This window comes from Vigna unguiculata, chromosome 3 (assembly GCF_037176805.1).
Source record: "Vigna unguiculata cultivar grain cowpea cultivar isolate G323 ecotype 2 chromosome 3, ASM3717680v1, whole genome shotgun sequence".
Classification (NCBI taxonomy): domain Eukaryota; kingdom Viridiplantae; phylum Streptophyta; class Magnoliopsida; order Fabales; family Fabaceae; genus Vigna; species Vigna unguiculata.
Genome location: NC_140794.1, coordinates 69,448,158 through 69,472,324, shown reverse-complemented (window position 1 = coordinate 69,472,324; position 24,167 = coordinate 69,448,158). Strand labels below are relative to the sequence as shown.

At 33.9% G+C, this 24,167-nt stretch overlaps 5 protein-coding genes and 1 pseudogene across 7 annotated transcripts; 4 read left to right on the top strand and 2 right to left on the bottom strand.

Annotated features, from left to right (window-relative positions):
- Window positions 1–79: 79 nt before the first annotated feature.
- On the bottom strand, window positions 80–2,012 carry LOC114178738 (cytochrome P450 71D8-like). Its single transcript, XM_028064798.2, has 2 exons — window positions 965–2,012; window positions 80–867 (listed from the first exon to the last, which is right to left on the bottom strand). The coding sequence occupies exons 1-2, from the start codon at window positions 1,847–1,849 to the stop codon at window positions 232–234; spliced, it is 1,521 nt and encodes a 506-aa protein (XP_027920599.1). The 5' UTR covers window positions 1,850–2,012; the 3' UTR covers window positions 80–231.
- A 1,082-nt stretch (window positions 2,013–3,094) lies between these two features.
- On the top strand, window positions 3,095–3,751 carry LOC114176708 (uncharacterized). The gene has a single exon (XM_028061835.2). The coding sequence runs from the start codon at window positions 3,153–3,155 to the stop codon at window positions 3,687–3,689; it is 537 nt and encodes a 178-aa protein (XP_027917636.1). The 5' UTR covers window positions 3,095–3,152; the 3' UTR covers window positions 3,690–3,751.
- Window positions 3,752–3,851: 100 nt separating this feature from the next.
- LOC114176709 (TPD1 protein homolog 1-like) lies at window positions 3,852–5,085 on the bottom strand. The gene is made up of 3 exons (XM_028061836.2): window positions 4,740–5,085; window positions 4,466–4,579; window positions 3,852–4,386 (listed from the first exon to the last, which is right to left on the bottom strand). Exons 1-3 carry the CDS (start codon window positions 4,816–4,818, stop codon window positions 4,049–4,051), a joined length of 531 nt encoding a protein of 176 aa, XP_027917637.1. The 5' UTR covers window positions 4,819–5,085; the 3' UTR covers window positions 3,852–4,048.
- Window positions 5,086–12,365: 7,280 nt separating this feature from the next.
- LOC114175113 (uncharacterized) lies at window positions 12,366–13,486 on the top strand. Its single transcript, XM_028059871.2, has one exon. It carries the CDS (start codon window positions 12,778–12,780, stop codon window positions 13,363–13,365), a length of 588 nt encoding a protein of 195 aa, XP_027915672.1. The 5' UTR covers window positions 12,366–12,777; the 3' UTR covers window positions 13,366–13,486.
- A 1,260-nt stretch (window positions 13,487–14,746) lies between these two features.
- Window positions 14,747–16,655, top strand: LOC114175578 (two-pore potassium channel 1-like). Of its 2 annotated transcripts, XM_085671005.1 has the most exons (3): window positions 14,747–15,847; window positions 15,927–16,082; window positions 16,206–16,655. In XM_085671005.1, exons 1-2 carry the CDS (start codon window positions 14,991–14,993, stop codon window positions 16,072–16,074), a joined length of 1,005 nt encoding a protein of 334 aa, XP_085527131.1. In that variant the 5' UTR covers window positions 14,747–14,990; the 3' UTR covers window positions 16,075–16,082; window positions 16,206–16,655. The 2 variants fall into 2 exon arrangements, with proteins under 2 accessions (XP_085527131.1, XP_027916132.1); XM_028060331.2 differs by having other exon boundaries at window positions 15,927–16,655.
- A 3,513-nt stretch (window positions 16,656–20,168) lies between these two features.
- LOC114177093 (microtubule-associated protein 70-5-like) lies at window positions 20,169–23,681 on the top strand (annotated as a pseudogene). The gene is made up of 11 exons (XR_014993673.1): window positions 20,169–20,312; window positions 20,503–20,672; window positions 20,948–21,033; window positions 21,131–21,196; window positions 21,288–21,458; window positions 21,574–21,744; window positions 21,832–21,987; window positions 22,095–22,241; window positions 22,387–22,458; window positions 22,544–23,345; window positions 23,452–23,681. The product of XR_014993673.1 is annotated as a microtubule-associated protein 70-5-like (transcript).
- The last annotated feature ends 486 nt before the right edge of the window (window positions 23,682–24,167 follow it).

Sequence of the window (24,167 nt, the reverse complement as noted above, 5' to 3'; positions counted from 1 at the left end):
ACCACAAATCCACAATGACAAAGATGTTAGCAATTCAGAAATTTAAAGAAATTTCTGGGCAGTAGTAAACAAGGATGCATAGGAGGATCAAATCACTAAAAATAATGTGAATTAAGAGGATCAAATTTCGATACTTTTCCAATAGCTCCACTAGAAAATACCCCCCAACATGAAATTGAATTCCACAAACTTACAAAGAAAATGAAGAAAAACATGATGTAGAAAAGAGGGTCATGTGGCAATAACATGATTAAGGGAAAAGTTATACATAGTTGGTATCAGACAGAGGTTGTTTTTTCTTCCCACTGTAGCTCCAAACGCTTCTGTCATGTCTAAGTCCTGTGTTTTCATCTCATTGGGTAGTTTCCAATCAAAGTGATAGAGCAATGCAGCAAGAGGAAGCTCAACATTAGCTAGGCCAAGTAAAATGCCAGGACAAATTCTCCTCCCAGCCCCAAAAGGAATGTACTCAAAATTATTCCCTTTAAAATCAAAACCAGTGCCATCAAACCTCTCTGGTATAAACTTCTCTGCATCATACCAATGCTTTGGATCTCTTCCAAGTGCCCATGCATTTACTATCACTTTAGTCTTCATAGGTATTGCATATCCACCTATATTGCATGGATCCCTGCACTCTCTTGGGAGCAACAGAGGAACAGGAGGATGTAACCTTAAGGTTTCTTTAATCACCAACTTCAAGTAGTTTAGTTCATTTACATCACTCTCACCGATTCTTTTCTTTCCCCTTAAAGCTTCTCTTATTTCAACCTGTGCCTTTTTCATCACTCTTGGATTCTTCATCAGCTCTGACATAGCCCACTCCAGTACTGTTGCTGAAGTATCAGTCCCTGCCCCAAATATGTCCTGCACAATGTTACAATCACTGTTACTATATTTATATATCAGTTTAATTCATTACAGAAATCATATAATATATCACAGTTCATGCTCATGTGCTGACCCATATAACGGCTTTGATGTTGTTTATTGTGACTGGAACCTCCAGGGTGGCACTTTGTTGCACGCGCAAAAGAACATCAACCAGATTCTCTTCTTCTGCATCTCCGATGCTATGCTTTGACTGATGTTCGTTGATGATGTTTTCTAAAATCTTGTCGAGCTCTTTGTGCATGTCTTCCAGCTTAGCTTTCATCCCAGTTATGAAATGAAGAGCTTTAAACGAAGGGAACAAATCAGCAAGGTCAAACCCTCCCGTGAGTTCCGCTCCTTTCTTGAGCAAACACAAAAGCTCATCCTCCTTCTCAGATTTTTTACCAAAGGCTGTTCTTGAAACAAGGGTGCTGAGAAAAGAGAAAACAGTCTCAGAAACATTAACTTGTGAAGCTGAAGATGCAGACGATTGAATGGATTGTATGAGGTTGGCCACCTCTTGTTGACGAAGGAAGGAGAAAGAGTGAACCCTTTTGGCACTGAGAAGCTCCAGTGTACATATTTTCCTCATCTGTCTCCAGTACTCACCGTATGGAGCAAAGGCAATATCGGTTGAACCATAGGCAAGGATTTTAGGACAAAGTAGTTGTGGCCTCTGCACAAAATTAAGATCGTGTGTCTTCATTATCTCCTTTGCCATGTCAGGGGATGACACGATCACAGCAGAAATTTGACCCAGTTGAAGGTGCATCAAAGGTCCATATTTGTTTGATAGATTTTGAAGGGTATGGTGTGGGAGTGTGTCTGCGCTTGCCAGTTGGTGAAGGTTGCCTATTACAGGCAACTTCCATGGACCTGGGGGAAGCTTATGAACCACACTCTTCACTGTGATTTTGTTCTTGTAATAAACCCTTGCAAACCAGAGCAGCAACAACAGGAATGGGAAGATAACCATGGCGTGAATGAAAGACTTGACTTTGAAACTGATGTCTCTCTTTCTGTATTCTCAATAAAAGATAAAAATGATTGATGAACTCTCCACAAATTAAGGAAACAGGTTGTGATGCAATAAACTAAATAATTATAGAATAATGAGATGCTTTTGAATTTTCTAAGTTACATGACTATAGGAGACTGGTACTGTTGGGTTGGAGGAATAATGATTATTATTACAAGAGTGGAAATTTAGAACTCTTTGAAATGTATAACAACCACAATTATTATGACATAAATTGTAATTTCTTAATAAATTAAGTGATAAATGACAACCATTAAGAATTAATAAATTACCTACAAATATTGATATAAAAATTATAAATAATAATGAGAAGATATCTGTAAAATAAGATGAAAAACAACATTAATAAATAATGTATACAATCATTAGAATTAATCGATCTATCACAATTTTATTTTTAAAAAGACATCTCAAATAAATTTTAATAAACACATATTTAAATTATCTTTTATTTCAATTTTATACTAAGGTAGAATTATTAGACAACAGTAACTTAATAAATATGACAAAAATATGATAATATTACTTATTTATGAGATAAATAGACAGTTTAGTATAATAAATATACATATATTTCGTTTTTAGTAATGAAAAAAATATTATAATCTTAACTCAAAAATTTTATTTTGTTAATTTTATTTAAAATTGATTGATAATTGAAGTAATTAAACACAAATTTAGTCTTTAATAATTATATGTATTGATCAAAGAAGAAGTTAATATTAAAAATAATTAAGTTTAAAACTTTTTATTTTTTCTGTGTAAAAGTAAAATTCTTAATACTTTTTCAAAATTTTAATTGCATATTTAAAGTAAATTTTATCTTTAGCAAATAAATATGATAATCATAAAAATTGAAATAATACCAAATTGTATTAACATTAACAAAATTTATCATGTAATAATAAATGATCGATATAATTTAGAATCCAAGTATATTTGAGATGTCTAGTGTCTGACATAACGTTGTTTAAAATATTAATAAGATTTAAACAACAAAACTAAAACTATTATAGTAAAAGTATAATTTTTTATTATACTAAAATAAAATATATATATTTACGCTATCTATTATGTGTATCAACTCCACACTAACTTAGAAACTAGGCGGATAAAATTTGAAAGACGCGACGCACCACACACTTGGCACTTGGAAGATAAGGTATCGAATAAAAAATACGAGTGAGCTTGGATAAGATAGTGCGAGACTTAGTTGAGTTTGGTAAGACAGTGTGAGAAGATGAACACTGTGAAGTTGAGACCAGAGCTTCACGTTCCAATTTCTTCTTCAAACCCTCCACTGTGTGTCAAACCCATCAAATTTCTGGTACTATCGTCGCACGCCAAAACCTTAAAGCATCCACCATCGAAATTCGCACTGAGTCTGAGAGAAAACAGAGGAAGCGAAGAGCATAGTCGGAGGGTGGTTGTACTGAAAGATGAGAAGGGTATTTCGAATTCCAGTGTTGTGATAATGGGAGCGGTGTGCGTGGGGATTTTGGCGGTGATTCTGACGGAGGAGAAGGCCTTGGCATTGGGCCCTGAAGGCCCACTGGTGGAAGAGTTTTGGGACAACGTAAGGAGATATGGGCTCTACGCTCTCACCGTCAGCACAGGTGCTCTTTACACCATCTTCCGCCCCATACTCGACCTTCTCAGGAATCCCGTTTCCGCCATTTTCATTCTTGCTCTTTTCGGGGGTTCCCTCTACCTTATGTCGCAAGTCCTCTCTGCTATGGTTGGTGTCTCTGAATTTTCTTACGATTATGGATACTAAGACCTCCCATTGTATCATCATCATTATCCTTATATTATAACATCATGCGTTTTAAATGTCTAGATTTTGTTATTTAGTTTTTGTTTCAACCGATTAATGTTCGGACAGCTCGGTTTGAACCAAAGGGATTCCCATAGCAACAACATAATGTGATTATTCGGTTGAACCAATTAAAAGATGACCATTTAATGTTGTTTTCAAAATACAGTAGCTCAATCAACTACTAGTCTAGCTTTCTGTATGTACCATTTGTAAAGAAAAAATAAAATAAAACTTTTCTGTACCTAGGAAGGTAAAACACCTCCATTAATGTGTGTTTAATGGGTGTTCCAAGTTACAAGTAGATGAAAAGTGGTAGCTCATGAGGAGCAAACAACAGATGAAACGGAGAGAGGGTAGCGAAAAGTGTTGGAATATTGAAAGGAGACGGTTTTTCCCGAGGCAAGAGGTTTTCCATCATTGACGAGGCAATCATCGTATCCCATTCTACGAAACACTTTGGGGTTTATCAAACGTGCTGAGCTGAACCACCCGCAGTGAAGGCTTATATTTGCTATGTCGCAATCAGTGGCGCACATGTTCATTATTTGAACTGTGTACGAAGGAATCCCCGTGGGAAGAGGGGGCACTTCCCCCTGATATATCACTATGTCCTCCTTTGAGCACACCATTCCTATGTGGCTCAAGCCACCATTATCTGCAATGCACCATAATTTTAGTGCTGCAATTGTAGTTTATTACTGTTACTATAACATGCAGGTAAAGGGTTCTCGTACCTGCAGATTGCAGCAGCTTCCGTGAGGTGATTACTGTTTGGTTTCCTTTGGAGAAAAACATCTTTGCCATGCCTGCGTCCCTCTCACCTTCCATGTGAATTAGCACACCCCTCACTGCATTGCAAATAAGAATGTCTGTTGCTGAACTAACCATATATGAAAACTAAAAAGTTTTGAGAAGGGATTGGTGGGAAACAGAAAGAATTAATCTTACATTAAACAAGTCAATGGGTGTGTGACTATATAATATGTGTCATTAAGGTCAAGGTGTTACCTAAAAGCATGGCAAAGAGCGAGGCAACAGAGACCATGCAAAAGCTTCGAGCTTTGGCACTTTTTAACCCAACTTTCATTCTGATTTCTGAAGTGCTCTCAATCTGCTTAACCTGCAAAAGCTGAAGAAAGAAGCACGCTTGTTTAGGTACAAGAGAAGCAAGCCATCGGATAAACGGGGTGCTAGTTAATGTACAGGGAGGTAAGTGTTAGAACTAAGATGAAAAGTGAGTTTATCTTGAGTATTGGAGGTAGTAGTAAATGTTCGGTGTGATGCTGGTTTGAGGTTGAGAGTTTAAATAGTCGTACGAAATGCAGGGAAGTAAAGAGAAGACAAAAAGTGAGGGAAAAATAAAATTACTCGAAACTTGTCAAAACCTGCTAACTTCCTAGGATTTATGTGCGGCACGTAACCTTATTAATTATGCTCAGGCTCAATGCCTCATCCTGCTAAAAAGCTGTCAACACATTTCTCTGTTTCATTAGTTAAACTTGTAGCTTTCTTTTGTTCTGAACGTGTGCTTGCTGGGCCTGATGAATTAAAGGGAGAGACATATACCAACTCAATTGCCGCATAAATTGAACAAAAGGAAAGGGAAAAGGCCCAGAACAGGGAGATTCTTTGTCTTTAAAAATTTGATATGCTTCCACCATGCTTTCTTAGTATATAGAGTGATAGTGGTAGTGTGAAACACAGAGGGTAAAGTTAGATTTTTGTGGGGAAGGAAGTGAAAGAAAATATTTGGATGCATTGATGAGATGATAAAACTGAAGCAAAAACATTCTTTGGGTGTGGGGAGAGATAAATTAGTACCTGAAGTGAAAGAATTGAAGTGATAATGAGAAGTGCAATTAATGAGAACTTATCGTATGCATGCAGCAGAGTGGTAGAAGGAAAAGAATGAGTACTGAGTGAGATTAACGCTTTGCCGGGAGAAAAAGCAGAGAAAATGTTGTGGATTAATTGCTTGCAGCGTGTGGATGGAACAAGCATTTAATTTATGAGGAAGCAGCAGCACTACAGGGTGGTTAGTAAGCGGCGTGATTTAGTGACTTGTCTCACCATTTTTCTTTTCTTATCTTCATTCATTCACCACTTCTACTTTCTTTTAATTCTACTTTATTACATGCACTTATTATCTTCACCTCCATCGATACATTTTGTATAAAATACTGATAATTATTTAGAGAAACAACAGAAAAAAAATGGTGTAAAAAACAGCACTGTATCACTTTTTCATTGCATCACTTTTGATCTTCTGGTAAACAAGGTATAATATCAATGAGATCTGACCTTAACTACATAAGGCATTAATATTATTTTTAATCCAAAACATTAAGGTAATGAATTTATAGGTCTTTATTCTTCTATAATGATCTACTTTTTCATTTTTAATTAATATAACTTAAACTCACACTTGAATTCCTAACCTAAATAACTTAAACTTATTGGTTATTATTGAAAACAAGTAGTTTCACTTTGACAATTGTAGAGAGGACTCTTGTGAAGAAGTGAGGAATTAAATAAAGATAGCTGAATGATATCGATATCTGGAATTCTCTTTTAAAAATTGGACTGAGTTAACTGTTGATATCACAGAACCGAGTAATTGATGAAAAAAACCACAGAAACAATTTAAGGAAAAATTACTTAAAGAACAATAAATTCCTATACAAATTGATAAAATGATCAAAACCAGTTAAAAGTTAGTGTAAACTAATTCAATTAAAAACTTAATAATATTATTTCAATTTTTTCTCAGAAAAAATAAAAATCAACTTAAAATATTTATCATTTTGTTTTTTCTTCATATAAAATTAGTTTATTAATAACTACTAATGAATATTACTCAAAAAGTATTTTAAATATGATAACATTTTTTTATTTTGGGTATTTTCAATGTTAAAAAACCCATAAATTCATGTTTTGTTTTAATTTTTACCATTATAGAATCATAGTATTGTTTTATATAGTATTTGTTAATTTATTATAATAATTTTACTAGTACTGGTTCCCTTCAATCATTAAACCCTTATTTTTATCGTAACAACTTTAAAAACATTAATTAGGAAAAATGAGGGAATACATGTTATCATTTCTTCTAATTCTTAGGTGAGTGATTCATATATTTGTAACATAACATAATGAAGGTTATATCAATTTGTTAAAAAATTGTAATCTTTATTTTTGTATCATAAATATTTGCTGAAATGTTTACGCACATTACATTAAACTGATTTTTTTTTCTTCTGTATTGTGTATGTTTCTGTTTTCAATTGTTAGTTTGTTTGTTAATTTGAAAACAATATTAAGTCAAGTATTATGTTATTTCTGTTTTTTAACAAAACCCGTTATTCTTTTCTATTCTGTATAAAAGGCTTGGTCCTTTCATTCAATAAAACACAGTCTCACAATTTACTCTTACTTTCTCGTGTCTGCTCCAATAGAAGTGGTATCTAGAGCCTTGGTTTCATTTCTGGGACGTTTGGCTTCAAGATTTCAAGGTTGAAGAAAGTAGCGAAGAGCAGACAACACAGTAGGGGAATCAAGACTCAGTTTCTTAATCAGTTGCGGGTGAAGAATGGCAGGTGGCGACAATCATATTCCCGCATCAAATCTTCTAATTTTTACAGAGAAAAATTGGGACAGATGGAGCACTCAGATGAAGGTGTTGTTCAGGTTTCAGGACGTCAGTGATGTGGTAGAAACTGGCCAGGTGACTGCTTCTGGATCAGCTAAAGCGCAGAAGGCGGTTCTTGCGAAGAAGGACAGTAAGGCATTGTTTCTTATTCATCAATGTATTGATGATAGTCATTTTGAAAAGATTCAGAATGCGAACACTGCAAAGGAAGCCTGGGATATCTTAATTCGAAGTCATGCGGGAGGGGAAAAGATCAAGAAAGTAAAACTCCAAACCCTGAGAAAGCAGTATGAGTTACTGCAGATGGGGAAGGTGACAGAATCAGTGAATACTTTACCAAGGTACTCACGATCACTAATCAGATGAAGGGTCTTGGTGAGTCAATATCTGATCTTAAGATTGTTGAAAAGGTTATGAGATCGTTGCCACGAAAATTCAATTTTATTGTAGTGGCAATCGAAGAGTCTAAAGACTTATCACAAATGAAGATCGAGGAACTCCAAAGTTCCTTGGAAGCACATGAGATGCGGCTGCTGATTGACGTAGATAATGTTGAGCAGGCTTTGAAAACGCACCATTCCAAGAAAAATAAGAAGAAGTGGAAAGGGAAGCAAGCAAAAGGAGAAAAGAGGTCTGGCAAGACTACTCAAGATTACTATGACAGGTCAGATACAACAGAAGGGAGTGCAAGAACAGAAAAGTATTAGAACCATCACAAGAAGAAAGATAAAAGAAGCATCGAGTGCTTCAACTGCCACAAGATGGGTCACTATGCCTCTGAATGTTATGCTGACAAGAAGAAAAAGAAGCATCGAGATAAAGAAGCTCATATGGCACAGGAAGATTATGATTCTGATTCTTCCGAAACCTTAACCTTGATGGTAACCACTACAGCAGGAAGTGCGAATTCACAAGAGAAGTCATGGTACTTAGATTCAGGATGCTCGAATCATATGACTTGTCATAGAGAGTGGCTTATCAACTTTGATGTAGAGAAAAAAAGTAAGGTGAGATTTGCTGACGATAGTACCTTGAAAGTTGAGGGGGCTGGAGATGTAGTCATTTTAAGGAAAGATGGTTCAAAAGTTGTGATAGCAAATGTGTTGTTTGTGCCAGAGATGAAATGTAATCTCCTTAGCATAGGTCAATTGGTGCAGAAAGGGTTTACTTTAGTAATGGGAAATTATGACAGAATTGAGTTGTTTGATGTTAACAAAAATCTGATTTTGAGAAGCAAGATCTCGAAAAACAGAACCTTCCAAGTTAACATAAAGGCTGTTGATGCGCAATGCCTATCTGCAATCAAGAAGGATGACAAGAGTTGGCTATGGCATCTTAGGTATGGCCATTTGCATTTCAGAAGTCTAAAGCAACTCTGTGAGAAGAATATGGTTTTTGGGATTGGTGATATAAACTTACCAGAGAATGTCTGTGAGATTTGCTTGGCTGGAAAGCAAACCAGAAGACCATTCCAGACCAACATGAAGATGAGAGCCAAAGAATGCTTGGCAGTGATGTACTCAGATGTATGTGGACCTTTCGAGATTCCCTCATTGGGTGGAAATAGGTATTTCATTACCTTCGTAGATGAGTATAGTAGAATGATTTGGTTGTATGTGATCAAAATGAAGAGTGAGGCATTTGAAGTTTTCTTGAAGTTCAAAGCTAAAGTCGAGAGAGAGTGGAAAACTGTTGAAAACACTCAGAACAGATGGGGAGGAGAATTCACCTCTAACAGATTTGAAAGTTACTGTCAAGCTAATGGGATTATGCATGAGGTTACAGCACCCTACACACCACAACATAATGCTCTTGCGGAAAGAAGAAACCGGACAATCGTGAACATGGTAAGAAGCTTGCTGAAAGAAAAAAAGCTGCCACATAAATTGTGGGGTGAAGCAGCTTCCATTGCTGTTTACATCCTCAATAGATGTCCTACAAAGGTGTTGAAAAGTGAAGTACCTTTGAAGGTTTGGTCTGGAGTAAAACCTGCAGTTGGGCATCTTAAGGTTTTTGGGTCACTGGCTTTTAAGCACATACCTAACCAGAAGAGAACCAAGTTGCAGGATAAAAGTAAAGCAATAATCTTCATTGGATATCATCCTACAGGAGCATATAAGCTCTTTGATCCAAACCAATAGAAGGTGGTCCTGAGCAGAGATGTACTGGTACTAGAAGATCAAAGTTGGGACTGGGAGACCAAACAAACTAGCTTAAAGAAGTGCACAATTGATAGTGTAACGCTTACAGAATCTGTAACAGGTGAAACTGCACCAGAAGCAGTCACAGCAGAAAATATCAACAGGGCACAAGATGTTGTGACTCAAAGGTCACAAAGGGAGAGAGTAGTGCCACACAGGTTTGCTGACTTTGAAATGGTTTCTGATGAACAGGTTGATGATGATGGAGATTTAGTGCACATAGCACTAATGGCAGGGGCTGAACCAATTGATGAGAAAGAAGTTGTGACACAACCAGTCTGGAGAGATGCGATGCATGAGGAGCTCAAGTCAATAGAGAAAAATGAGACAAAGTTCAAACGAATTGTTAGTTCTTTGCGGTATTTGTGCAACAGCAGACCAGATTTGGCTTATAGTGTGGGATTGATAAGCAGATTCATGAGCAATCCAAAGAAGTCACACATGCTAGAAGCCAAGAGATTGTTGAGATACATCCAAGGCACATCAGATTATGGGATATCATTTGCTATCGGACAGCAGAAATCAAAACTGGAGCTAGTATGGTACGCTGATTCAGATTACAATGGTGATTTGGTGGAAAGGAAGAGCACCTCAGGGTATTTGTTTTCGCTGAACGATGCTCATGTCTCATGGTGTTCCAAGAAACAGTCGGTGGTAGCTTTGTCTAGTTGTGAGGCAGAATACATATCAGGAAGTCTTGCAGCATGCCAAGGAGTTTGGCTTGGAGAATTATTAAAGGAACTAAAAATCAGTATAAAAGCACCTATGGAGCTGAGAATTGATAATGTATCTGCCATAAACCTGTCTAAAAATCCTGTGAGTCATGGCAGAAGCAAACACATAGAAGTAAAATATCACTTCTTGAGAGACATGGTGAATAAAGGGAGAATATTTGTGAAATACTGCAAGTCAGAGTTACAATTAGCAGATGTTTTCACAAAAGCATTGAAGATTGAGAGATTTGAAGACTTAAGGAGGAGAGTTGGAGTTGTATCTGTCAAACACTTGACTTAAGGAAGAGTGTTAGTTTGTTTGTTAGTTTGAAAACAGTATTAAGTCAAGTATTCTGTTATTTCTGTTTTTTAACAAAACCCGTTATTCTTTTCTACTCTGTATAAAAGATTTGGTCCTTTCATTCAATAAAACACAGTCTCACAATTTACTCTTACTCTCTCGTGTCTGCTCCAATATCAATCACACGTTAAGTTTTCTTTTCTCCACGAAAATATTATATAATATGCATTCCCACACATGAATTAAATTATAAAGTTATTTTTAAAATTTATAATTACCAATTATTATAGGTTCAGACTTTTTTTTTTTTTTCTCTTCCTGTTATATTTATTTATCAATGTGGTGTGACATAGTTGGAGATGATTTTGTTTGTTAAGCGTAGAATCAGATATTGGTCCTAGTCTATGAGTATTAATATGCAATACTCTTTGGTAATTAATTTGAATTTTTAATTCAAAAATTCAAATTAAACCAATGATTTGTACCCATTTAATATTTTATTTCTTCAATCAAAATCAATCGAGTGAAGGAATTATTATTTTGGATCCGTAAGTATAATCAATTTACTGTAAGTGATAATGTACAATAACTATAGCTATTAATACATAACAATTATTTATTTAAACATGTAAGGAATTATCCGAATAGGAATAAAAGTAATGTGTAGATTAGCAACAACACTATAAAAATATTAATTACCCTAAGTGCATTTAAGGTGGAGGGCCATCTTATTTGGACGGAAAATGATAAATACTAACTACTTTTAGAATTTTAAAAAAAGAAGAGTAAATATGTACATATTAACATTGATTTAATTTAAAGAAACATATTTTAAATATGTTAATTGAAAATTATTTTTACAAATTAGTTCATGCATAAATTAATTTTAATTTAGAAAAAAAATTGATTCCATGTTTTCTTTTTAATAATAAAGATAAAAGCCAAATTTACATAATATATCGGTGAAGAAAGTTTTTAAAGCAAAAGATGTTTGCTTAGGTAGGGATGACAAAACAGGTCAGTCCGACCCGTTTTGGCACGGCCCGTATGTGATCCGTCAAAAACGGGTTGGGCCGGACTGACCCGTCAAACAAAAACAGATCAACAATCACAACTTGTCCCGTATAAGATGGGCTAACGGGTCGGGTCGAGCTGGCCCATCCAATTTTTTTTTTAAGTTTTTTAATTTGTTTTCAAATTTTTCAAATTTCTTTATTTTTTAAATTTGTTTATATATACATATAAAATTTTTAAAGTCATATTTAATTAAATAAAATATTTTTTAACCTTTTAATTGATTAGTTAATGTTTTTAATTAGATAAGTTAAAAAAAATTTAAAATTTACATATTAAATTGTTCAATTATAACTAATAATTCAAACTTAATTTGTAGGGGTTAATGATTTAAATTACAATACTATTATATATTTATACATTTAAAATATATAATATAGAAAATTACTCTTTTTAATTACTTTTACTTTATTTTATTTTTTTTAAAACGGGTCAACGAGTCAGAACGGACTGGTCCATACTTTGGTTTGTCAAGTTGACGAGCTGAACGAAACAAGCCAGAACGATCTAACCGATTAAAATTTTCAACCCAATCCATTTCTTTTAACACATGTTGACGGACTGGTTCGTTGGCCCAACCATTTTGTCACCCCCTTAAGGAGTACAGAATCTAATATAGGTTAGAGTAATTATATTCACAATTAAACTATACTTAATTTGGTGAATAATTTTTGGATTATTAATGATGGTGTTTGAGATTGTTGATGCATGTATAGTTGTCGGCGGAGACTGGTGGCAGCTAGAAACTTCACCCAACTTCTTTCATAAATGACACAATCTTTCTCCCATTCTCTGTTGGATTCTCTCTTCCAACTTCACACACTTTTTCAATCTGCTTTCGTTGCTTTGCTTGCAAAATTCCACTTCTATCATATCGTCATTATCTGTTCCATCATAAAAACTAGGTCAATTTCGTAAATTGATACAATGTTCATGATGCCAATTTCATGCTTATAAATAGGAGGATGGTTAGAGTTCCTTAATTTCTTATAATCCACTAATTCAACCATACAAGGATTAGCTACTAATTAATTCTCAACTCAAATTTCTTTGCAGCGTTACAATCCATTAATCTAGGCTTAGTAAACATAACACCCAACTAAGATCGATGGATTATAAATATCAGATTGATATGAAGAAGAAACTCAGTTTCAAGTTATTGAAAACAACTCTGCAGTTTGTTGTATCAGTGTCTGTGTTCTGTTTCTTCGTATGGTACTCTTCTGGTTTTTTCATACTCCCTCAGTGTTTCCATGCTTACTTCTCCACCTGCCTTTTCTCCATGCTCACTCGCACTCTTCAAAGAAAATACATGTTTATCATCTGCAATGCCATTCTTGCTCTTCTAGCCATCTCACCTTTTCATGCAGAACTTCAAGCTTCCGCCACCGCTACTAAGACACAGGTTTCTGCAGAGGCTGTTGAAGACTTTCTTACGATTGAAGAAGCGAAAACGCAAGAAGATTATTCTGAACAAGTATCTGCAGCTGAACATGAGACAGAGATGGTGCCTATTGCAGAGGAAGAAGGAGGGACGGTGGCAAAAGATGATGAATTAGTAGCTGATACAAGAATGGAAACAACCGAAGATCAAGTAGCAAATACAGATGAACTGAATAGAAAGTTCGAAGAGTTTATAAGGAAAATGAAGGAGGAGATGAGAATTGAAGCTCAACGACAACCAATTGAAGTGTAGTACTTGCATGAATTTGCATTGTAACTGTAATATTATCATTATGATGATGATGAAGATGATGATTATGTTGTGGTCCTATCTTTATCATTTCCATTCGTATGTTAACATAGCTATGCTTCTCTAATTTTCAATTTGATTATGTCATGCAGTTTTCGACAACTGTAGTTTTCTTTAAGAACGTTGAATATGTGAAATGAAGATCAATGTCAATCGATATCTTAACAAGAGGACAGATATTGATTAGAGATGGATAAACGTAAAGAAAGTAGAGCACTCACTATTTTTTTAGCAGAATACAAGATTCTAGAGCGTATACATTCCGAATATGAAGATATATGGAAAATTCTACAGAAAACCAGTCACATTAAAATTACGCGAACATAGGTTTGCTTTTATATATATATATATATATATATATATATATATATATATATATATATATATATATATATATATATATATATATATATATATATATATATTTTGTCAGTGAAATTTGAAATTAATCCCTCATCGAAATTTTTGATTAATTTAGTTCTTCATCTTTAAAAATATGTAAATTTAGTCCTTTTAATCAAATATTTTAAAATATTTTATTAAGTTTATTTGAAGTTTCAAATGCGTTTTATGATAATATTTGTTAACGTGAAAATGGATCAAACGGTGTGTAAACAATTCAAATATTATAATGAAATGCGCTTGAAACGTTAGATAAACTTAACAAAATTTGATTAAAAGAACTAAATCCATACATTTCTAAAGATAAAATACTAAATTGGTCAAAAATATCAACGAAAGACCAATTCCAAATTTCACTTAAACTTGAGGACCAAATACATATTTAACTTTTTTGTATACATGGTATTACTTATCGCCAATTATAATGTTCAAAATGTTATGAATAAATCCTAAACCTTTAAAAATATTTATTAAAGATCGACAACCTTTAAAAATTAGTTAGAATAAAAACAAAAATCGTGTGTGACACAATTTTTATTAATATATTAATGAAAACAATGAAGTTAAAGAGTTACTTATAACAAAATTAAAGTTAAAAAATATTTGTAAATGTACTGAAGTTTGACTATCAATAAGATTGAAGTTTAATAATTTCTTTTTGAAAAAAAAAATCCATTTTACAACAACAGTAAATTATTAATTATAAGATCAATAACATCGTCTCTTCCATAAATGAACAATCTAAAAATTGAGGAACAGTATGAAAATATTTTGAAAAGTATTCTTAATTTAAGGTGTTTTATGGTTTTAAAGTGTCCATTTGGAAGGATGAGAGATACTATTGGCTACTTTTAATGAATTCTGAATTTCCTTAAATGGTATTGGAGAATAGAATTTGAATAAGTGTGATCATCAGTCTCTTTCCTGAACAATTCCCAGGTAGCTAAAAGTTAATCATCAGTTACGATCATAGTTTTGCGCTTTAATAGGCCTTTAAACTATTTGATTTACCAAACGTTAACATGCACGAACCTGCATTTCTGCACCTTTGAACATCCATTGCTTTGAACCATCAATGTTGAGATGAGGAGCAAATTAAGTCCCTCAAAATTTGAACCTTTTTCCAGGTGATCTCTGCTAACATATGAAGTTTTTTCAGCAAGGTGATGGGTGGTGATGAGGCTCGACAATCATTGCTCTCAGAACATTCAAATGAGAAAAATGGCCTCCAGAGGAGAAGGCCTAGTGCATTGGAGAAGGAGATCAACCACAGAGGACATAATGATGAAAAAAAGCCTTTGAATTCTCTAGCAGAATTCCATTTCAGACCAGTGTTGTTTTGGTTAGCTGCATACCTAGGTGGAGGAACTATTTGCTTCCTTCTCACACAGCATCACATAAAGGGTATAAAAACAAATGGGTTTCTTGATGCCATTTACTTCTGTGTTGTAACAATGACAACAGTTGGATATGGAGATCTTGTGCCAGATAGCGACCTTTCAAAACTTCTTGCTTGCATTTACGTCTTCACTGGAATGGCTCTTGTAGGGTTAATTCTTAGCAAAGCAGCAGATTATATTGTTGAAAAGCAGGAAATCATTCTTGTTAAAACCATATTCAAGGGTGAAAATTATGGTCCAGAACAGGTTTCCAAAGAGGTTGAAACCAACAAAGCTAAATACAAACTCATCCTGACAGCATCCATCTTTTTGGTGCTTATGATTGAGGGGACTATTTTTCTGTATTTTATTGAAAATCTGGATTTTGTTGATGCCTTTTATTGTGTTTGTTCCACAGTCACTACTTTAGGTTATGGGGATAAGAGCTTTTCCACCACTTTTGGTCGTGCTTTTGCTGTCTTCTGGATATTGAGCAGCACCATTTGCTTGGCTCAGTCTTTTGCTTATATAGCTGAACTTTATACTGAAAAAAGACAAAGGTCCCTTGCAAAAAGGGTTCTTGCACGAAAATTGTCACTCCTTGATCTTGAGGCAGCTGATCTTGATGGAGATCATGTAGTCAGGTAAATACAACAAGTACTCTTGCTAATCAGAATATAAGTCATTAATTGCTGACATTTTCAACATTTTTCGTTGTTTCAGTTCTACAGAGTTCGTGTTGTATAAATTGAAGGAAATGGGAAAGATCAGCCAAGATGATATTTTAGCTGTTCTGGATATTTTTAGACAACTAGATTTTGATCAATCAGGAACACTGACAGAAGCTGATCTCAGACCTAACCATGACTGAAGAGTGAGGTGAATTATTGAAATTTAATCGTCTCAATTAAAGTTTCTCGGTTGGAATAAAAGGGATTTATAAAAACTATAAAGAAATCGTGAGTCGAAGGATGATTTTGTGTTTTTCAAATGAATATTTAGCGACCGAAGCTTATATCTAAACAAAAATTTCGACAACTATGTTTCACTTGTGAGATTGAACACATGATGTGAGATTGAAACCGGGTACCAGACTCCAGAGTTTTGTGTTCGAGGACGTGAAGAAACATTCTAAGGAAACAGTCACTGAAGTGAAGGAAAGACAAGATCCAACAACTTCCAAAGCATGATGACATGAACTAAACCTAGCAAATGTGTTAGAAAAATAGTAAATACTTTTGTTTGTAAAAATCTCTCTCTTTGTACTCTTGTACTCTTGATCTTGTTATAGTGTTTTTGTGGGAATAACCCTTTGTTAGTTCATAATTACATGCATTTCAGTATTTCAGCCAAAGCATCGATGAGATGTGGAGAAAAATATTAAATAAAGTAATCATGTCCAGAAGTTCATACTTTTATTTTCTTTCACACTGCTGATTCATTGTACATGATTGATACAATTATCACTTGGACCTGAATCTCTGGATACAGAGAACAAGTTATCAATGATCATTGTTTTGGACATAAAAGATTAGGAAAAGAAAGCTTGAAATTTGCAGTTTAGAAGTTTGGAGGCTCTTCGGTGTGTTGTGGCAGGCTTGTTACATAATCCAAGAGTCCTTCACCAGCTTTTTCACCGTGTCCATGATCTTCAGTTGAGAATTTGGAAACCCCTCCAAAAGCTATTATTGCAGCCAATAAGACTGCAGTGGAAGCAAACAAAGGCCAAAAATACGCCAGAATGGTCGTAATTCGTGGTGCTGCATACAGCATGAAGGATAAGGACAGTGAAAATGCTATTGCTATGGTTATATGGTATTTATACTGCACAACCATTTTTGTAGCATCCATGGGAGAGAGAATTGAGGGATAGAAGAAGCAGAAACGAAAGAGGGAGATGGAATAAGAGTGTGGTTATATCTCTATTCCCATTGATGAGTGAGTTTGCTGTTTATATTCTGCAGAGATTCTGAGAGCTTGCTTCTCCCATCTGCCACTAATTCTTCTAAATGCCAAGATGCTTCTGAAACTGTTCTCTCAAGAATAATAAGTAATGTTACATTCTTCAGTTTCCATGACCATAATATTTATCTCAATAATGATACACTTAGATATGAAGGTCTTTTATGTCGGTCATTAAAACAAACAATGCCAAATTTTTGGAATTAGAAATGTTGGATGAAGTCTGAGGGAACAGGAAAAGAACATATTCTTATTCTTATTCTGCTTTATGGGGATGTTGTTGTGATGAGGATCAGCAAGACAAGAAAACATGAATTATTCAATGAACTTTTGAGGCTAAACTTATTCTTCCTTTGGATTTAAGGTTTCTCTAAACCATACATGGACACTATTCCCCTCGTGTGCCCAATTTCACCCTTGATATCATCATTATTTAATGAAAGAACTCTGAAAAACAATTCTAATGTTTTTCCCACCCAAACTCAGGTTTTGTAGTTATCATGATGATTCAACACTTTGGGCTTCAGCCATCAACATCCTTGATAAAGTCTCACATCATTTACTGTGATAAAGATTAAAGATTATTCTATACACCTTTTTTACTTTGAATTTGAACTCGTTTGTATACTAGCACTGGTTTAGGAAACTATGGAGGTGTGGGAAGAAATAAGCCGTTCACTGCTGGTTGAAGCTGAAAACTGGAGCCCAATTGAAATTGCTTGTTCAAAGTTGACCCATGTAAAAATATTTTCATGAGAAAGATGTGCATGTATATCGGTGTAATTATATTTATCTAATGACATCTTTTCTATATATTTTTTTCAACATTTATCTAAATTAGAACTAGTCGTATAAATAAGGATGTCAAAAAAATTTGTACCTGTGAATATCTGTAGATAAAATATGTAATGGATAGAAAATAAATATTGTAAATAGATATATGCAGGTTACGGGTATTTTTTATACCTGTATGTTAATGAGACGGATACGGGTATCATAATATTCGTACTGTGAATACTCGTACTCGCTATACTCTAATTTAAATTAAAATTAAAAATTAAAAAACATGATTAAAACATTAACACATTAATTTTGAATTGATTTTTTTTATCAATCGATTTTAAAAAATCTCAATTTCTCTTTAAACCGTCATTCAACACTATTTAAATGAATTATTTACACTTTTTTTAAAATTTATGAATATTATGTATTATATTTTTATTTAAATTTATAATTAAAATATATTATTAAATATTAATTTTTTTCTTTTTTAAATATCACAAATATCCGTGTATCTGTAAATATTAAAAAAATATATAGATATCCACATAAAATATATATATATATATATATATATATATGAAATAGATTTTTATTTCACAGATAAAAAAAATTATTATTCATACCCTGCCCTATTCACATAATGAATATAGATATAAAATATATATTTATTCATTTAGTCAACGAATAAAAAAAACCATTAACATTATTACATACAACTCATTGGTAGAACTGTTACCCATAAACATTTATGGTTCAGAGACAATTACATTTAATCATTGAACAATATTTTTCTTACCCACTCTGAAATTTACTTTACCTAACACAAGATTATCGAATTTGATAACTTTTATTTATATTTATATTTATATTATAGTGCAGTTGTTTCCAATATAAAGCTACGCTGAAAGGGAACTGCTATGTAGCTATTATTAAAAAGGTAGTTTAAGATATCTGGGAACAGTAATGGATAAGTACTCAAAACATCTGTCTACAAGCTTTTATTATTTATTATCATCGTCAACTAATCCTATTAAATCTTACAATATATATATATATATAACACCTTTTTTAATTATTATAATATTTATTATTCAAATTTTTTATAATCATAAATAAATTATATAATTTTATAGTTAAAATTTATTATATAAATTAATCGCCATGTTTTAATAAATAGACATACATCATAAATAAAATATAATCAAATCATATCATTGTGTTTTAAATACATTAAATAATTTGGTTTGATTCTTGATTTTCAATTCAAAATTCAACACTTTAGTTTTGGTGTAAAATAAATAATATTTAAAAAAAAAAACCTTGAAGTTTCATTGTTATTTGAACGAGTTCTGTTTTGAGTTATTATCTTCATTCATGAATTATAGGTTGGTTGTTCGAATAGTCAGGTGTGTATTGGACCACACATTTTATTATAACATAGTTGGTAAAACATAAAACTATTGAGTACTTACAGGGTTTTTCGGTAGACGAAAAAATGCATGTATTATAAAAATATATATATTTATTTATAAATTAAAAGAAGTGTTTGTTGTATTTGGGAATAATTAATCTAAACAGTTAGACCACACTATATTCTATAAACGCGTGCGTTTCAACCTTCCATTGACCAACACATACGCGACCTCCATGTATAAAATACTGTATCTCGTATTACATTTATAATATCGTTTCTTGTTTTTTTCAAAGAGTTAAGCATATTTTATGTTTGGTTTAAGTATAAAATCATGTGATTAGCAGAGGCTTAGTTTGATCCCACTTTCATTACATCATTATCAAACAGCGATTAGTAATGAGGAAGTTGTATTAATAAATCATAAGATTTAATGATAGTCATAGCTTTGACGATGGCTAAATATGGCCTACATTACAAAGATTGCCATTTGGCTTCGGCCTCGTATACTTAAACAGCTGGACCGGCTGGACCGGCTGGACCGGTGAACCATCGACTATTTAATATATACTTATTATACTTTCAAGCAAAGATCACAACTTTATCCAAATTTATTTGTTCTTCAAAGTTACTTTAGTTTGTCGTTTTCAAATTTGAACATGATCACAACATGAATGAAGTAAAAACAAAAACAGCATTGTTTAGGACATTTGTTTGGAAGCAACGGTACTCCCTTATCCATTTTTCCTATATCAACCCCACCTACCAAAAATAAAGATCATTATTTCATCATCATAACAGAATTTAAGGATATGAAAGGAAAAATAACGTTTCAGAAAGTGACCGTTATAGTCGAGTATAACGGTAGAATTTAAAGAGAAGCCGGCTAGGCCGGTATTTTACTGTTATGCTTATGCATTTCAATTGTGAAGTTTGCTTCAGCAAAGGGAAAGGTCAAATCTTTATAACAAACGAATACAATCTCTTTTTCTCTAATTATTATATATGTTTTCATGAGAACCTGCATTTGTTGTTGTTGTTGATTCTGATGATGTTTTTGGACTCTGTCTACTTTGTCATTTAGTACACCTAAAAACGAAAAGAACCAAAACAAACCAAAGCATTGTGTTGTGTTGTGTGCAGATATAAGGCTCTGAGTCCTTCCATCTGTTTGGTATTCTATCAGTTTTTGCGTTTCTTAGCGCCAAAAACAGAAATGATGAGCTGTGAAGAGCAACGTGGAGAAAAGCCTCCACTTCTCCGATCTGACCCGGTGGTGTTGGAGATTAATAGCTTGCAAAACCAACTCAAAGGTTCTTATTCTGATTTCTTCTTCTATATGTTTCTGTTTCACCATCACTCCATTTGGCTTTTACTTCGCTTCTTTCATTCCGGAGTGTTCATGGCATTGTTGTTCATAGGTCTATAGAAGTTTGAATCAATTCTCGTTCCCAAGACATCGTAGTTTTCTTGTTGCATGCCAAAATGAATAAGTTGAATACAGTTTGAGAGCGTGTAATCTGATATCTTCATCATATCAGTGGTTCATCTTTAGACATTGCAATAAGTCATTTGATCATCATTGCAGAGAAAGATAAGGAAGTAGCGACTTGTCAGGGTGAAATCAAAGCCTTGAGGTCAACTGAGGCTCTCAAGGACAAGGCCATAGAAGAGGTATTTGTTTTTTAACTCTACAATACTATAAATTATTAGCTGTAATTCTCCACAGTCATTACTAATATTAGCTGTAATTTTCTCTCTTCACTTCCAGTTGAGAAATAGAGTTGGTAAACTTGAGGAAAGACTTGGAGTTACAGAGGATCGTCTTAAACAAAAGGTGCACTGTGCTGTGCTGGTACTAGTGTTTTTTTGAAGTTAAATGTTCGATTCTAAAACGTATGTTTTTGTTTAAATCTATTAATATGCAGAATCTAGAAATCAAGAAACTGACAGATGAAAAGAAAGATGCATTGGCTTCACAATATGCTGCAGAAGCAACACTTAGAAGGGTCCATGCAATTCAGAAGGATGAGGATTTTATTCCAATTGAGACTGCCATTGCTCCTCTTGAAGCTGAGATCAAAATGTACAGGAATGAGGTAACTGGTGCAATTTCCAACGAGGATGTTTTTATAAGGAAATAACAAAATATAAGTGAATTTACATGTGGACAAGAATTTGGCTAACAAATAATATTCCAATTTGGCTTCATAGATTACTTCACTTCAAGAAGATAAGAAAGCTTTGGAACGACTCACAAAATCAAAAGAGGCAGCATTGCTAGAAGCAGAGAGGATTCTGCAAAGTGCCCTAGAGAAGGCCCTAGTAGTTGATGAGGTTCGAAATCAGAACTTTGACTTGAAGAGACAGATTGAAATCTCCCAGGCATGAGTTTCTAAGCTTGCTTTTTCATATTTGATTTCCATGGTGAAGTGTAAATGCTTCAGCTAATTTTACAACTTCCAAAAACAGGAGGAGAACAAAATCTTGGAGAAAAAGCATCGCCAAAAGATTTTAGAAGTTGAAAAACTTAGCCAAACGATTCAAGAACTTGAGGAAGTTATCTTAGCCAGCGGAGCTACTGCTAATGCTGTTCGTGACTATCAGCGACAGACTTCTGAATTGCAAGTAGGCATGTTGTCCTAAGGACTTATTTATTGGCATAACTTAGTGTGTTAGCCGCAATGACTTATTGATTGATCTATATTGTTAACTGGTTCTGCATAATTTTTCAGGAAGAGAAGAGGAAATTAGAGAGGGAGCTAGCAAGGGTAAAAGTTTCAGCAAACAGAATTGCAAATGTTGTGGCTAATGAGTGGAAGGACGAAAATGATAAGGTCATGCCTGTCAGGCAATGGCTAGAAGATAGAAGAATTATGCAGGTATATCTTTGATAATGCTGTTTTCACAACCACAATGCTACTCTTTCTGTAAACCATACACATTTTTCACTCATAATAAAACTTACCTTAAAATATTGAGCAATAAATTGCTATCATCAAGTGTACGTCCTTGCATATTGTGTAGGCAGAGATTCAACGGTTGAAAGACAAGCTGGCTACATCAGAGAGAACAGCTAAGGCAGAGTCACAATTGAAGGTATTATCCAACTTTTTTTACCCTCCATGTAAGCGTCTAGATCAACTTTTAACGTATTGCTCATACTATCTGGGGCTTACTACAGGATAAACTAAAGCTAAGGCTTAAAACGCTGGAGGAAGGCTTGAAGCATCTCTCAAGCTACCCAGACATTCTGAATGTGCCTTGTGCATCTCCGAAAGCAGAAAAGTCGAACATACTAGGTTTTCTAACAACCAGTAGTGGTCTGAGAAAGAGATCCACATCACAACCAAGGGCATCTACTGTTGGAAGCTCTTTGTTCCAGCAACCACATGCAAAAAACAGCACAGACATATTGGTCGGGAATTTAAAACTGGGGAGCCCTAAAAAGAGATACAGTTCTGCAGAAAATGTGTTGAAGAAAGGAATATGGGCGTCCAGAAGTAAAGTTGATAATGCTGAAAAGGAAAATGAGATGCTGGTGAACACGGACATGACATTAAACAGATGCAATGAAGAAAGAGAAGCAGCAGAAATTAATGTGGATGAAGACCCTGAAAGCAAGAAACCAAACGGATCAGGCAGGGATGATGTGGTCTCAGGTTTTCTGTATGATAAGCTGCAAAAGGAGGTCATCAATTTGAGGAAGTCTTGCGAAACTAAAGACAGTAGTTTACAATGTAAAGATGAAGAAATTAAGGTAATATAGTAACAACTATTCTCCACCCCATCTCTTCTCACATTAAAGAGAAGATGATTATGTTTTTGTGTTTACAGATGCTTACAAAGAAAGTTGATGCACTCACAAAGGCCATGCAAGTAGAGTGGAAGAAAATGAAAAGAGAAGCAGCTTCCAGAGAGAAAGAGGCTTCATCAACAAAGTCAGATGATAATAGGAAAAACAGAAGCACAAGCTCCTCTAAAAGGTTCTGTAAATTCACTTTCTGTGGTGCGGCTAATAACTTTTAACTGTCAAGTTTGTTCACTCCATTTTGATGACTAACCATAATAATGTCATAAAAATTGCTACAGGGTGATGACAGAGCGCTGACAATTCTTTATTTCGAGATAGTTGAAGGCAATTTATTCATCGATGGCATCATATGATTTTTGTAAATACAAAAACATTTGTGAGGTGTAGTATCCTGAAATAAATTTCCATTGGGAAAAAGGAAGTTAGGGAATCTGTTTCTGTACAAACACGTGTTCAACATCTTTCTCTATATTTGGATAAATGATATGCTTTGTGATTGTGAGTGTTAGACACTAGCCAAGTTTATCGCATGTTTCATGAACTTGAAACATCAGGAACACTTGTCCATCTTGTCCATATTAAGTAGTAGAAGATTTAGGGCCTATTTGATCATTTTCTTCCACTTTTTAGTTATAAAAATTGTTTTTCTAAAACAATCTCACACCAATCAATTTTTCATTCAAAAATTAAGATATGAAAATCCTTTCCAATTGGAAATTTTTTTTCTCATTTTCTTCTTGTGCTTTCTTCTTATTCAACCTCTCCTGTAATTTACACTCTGCTATGTCTTGCATGATCTTCCACTAGTTATCTAAGCAACTCTGTTTAGTCACATTTTGAAAACAAAACAATTTTAGAATATAGAAATCAATTGTAAATGAAAAGAAAAAGGTTTGCCCGTGTTGAATACACTGCACTGCTGGGTTCCCTAGTAATTTCGAGATTCATAGCAAAAGTATCAAGTATTAAATCAATATGAGATAACTATAGTTGT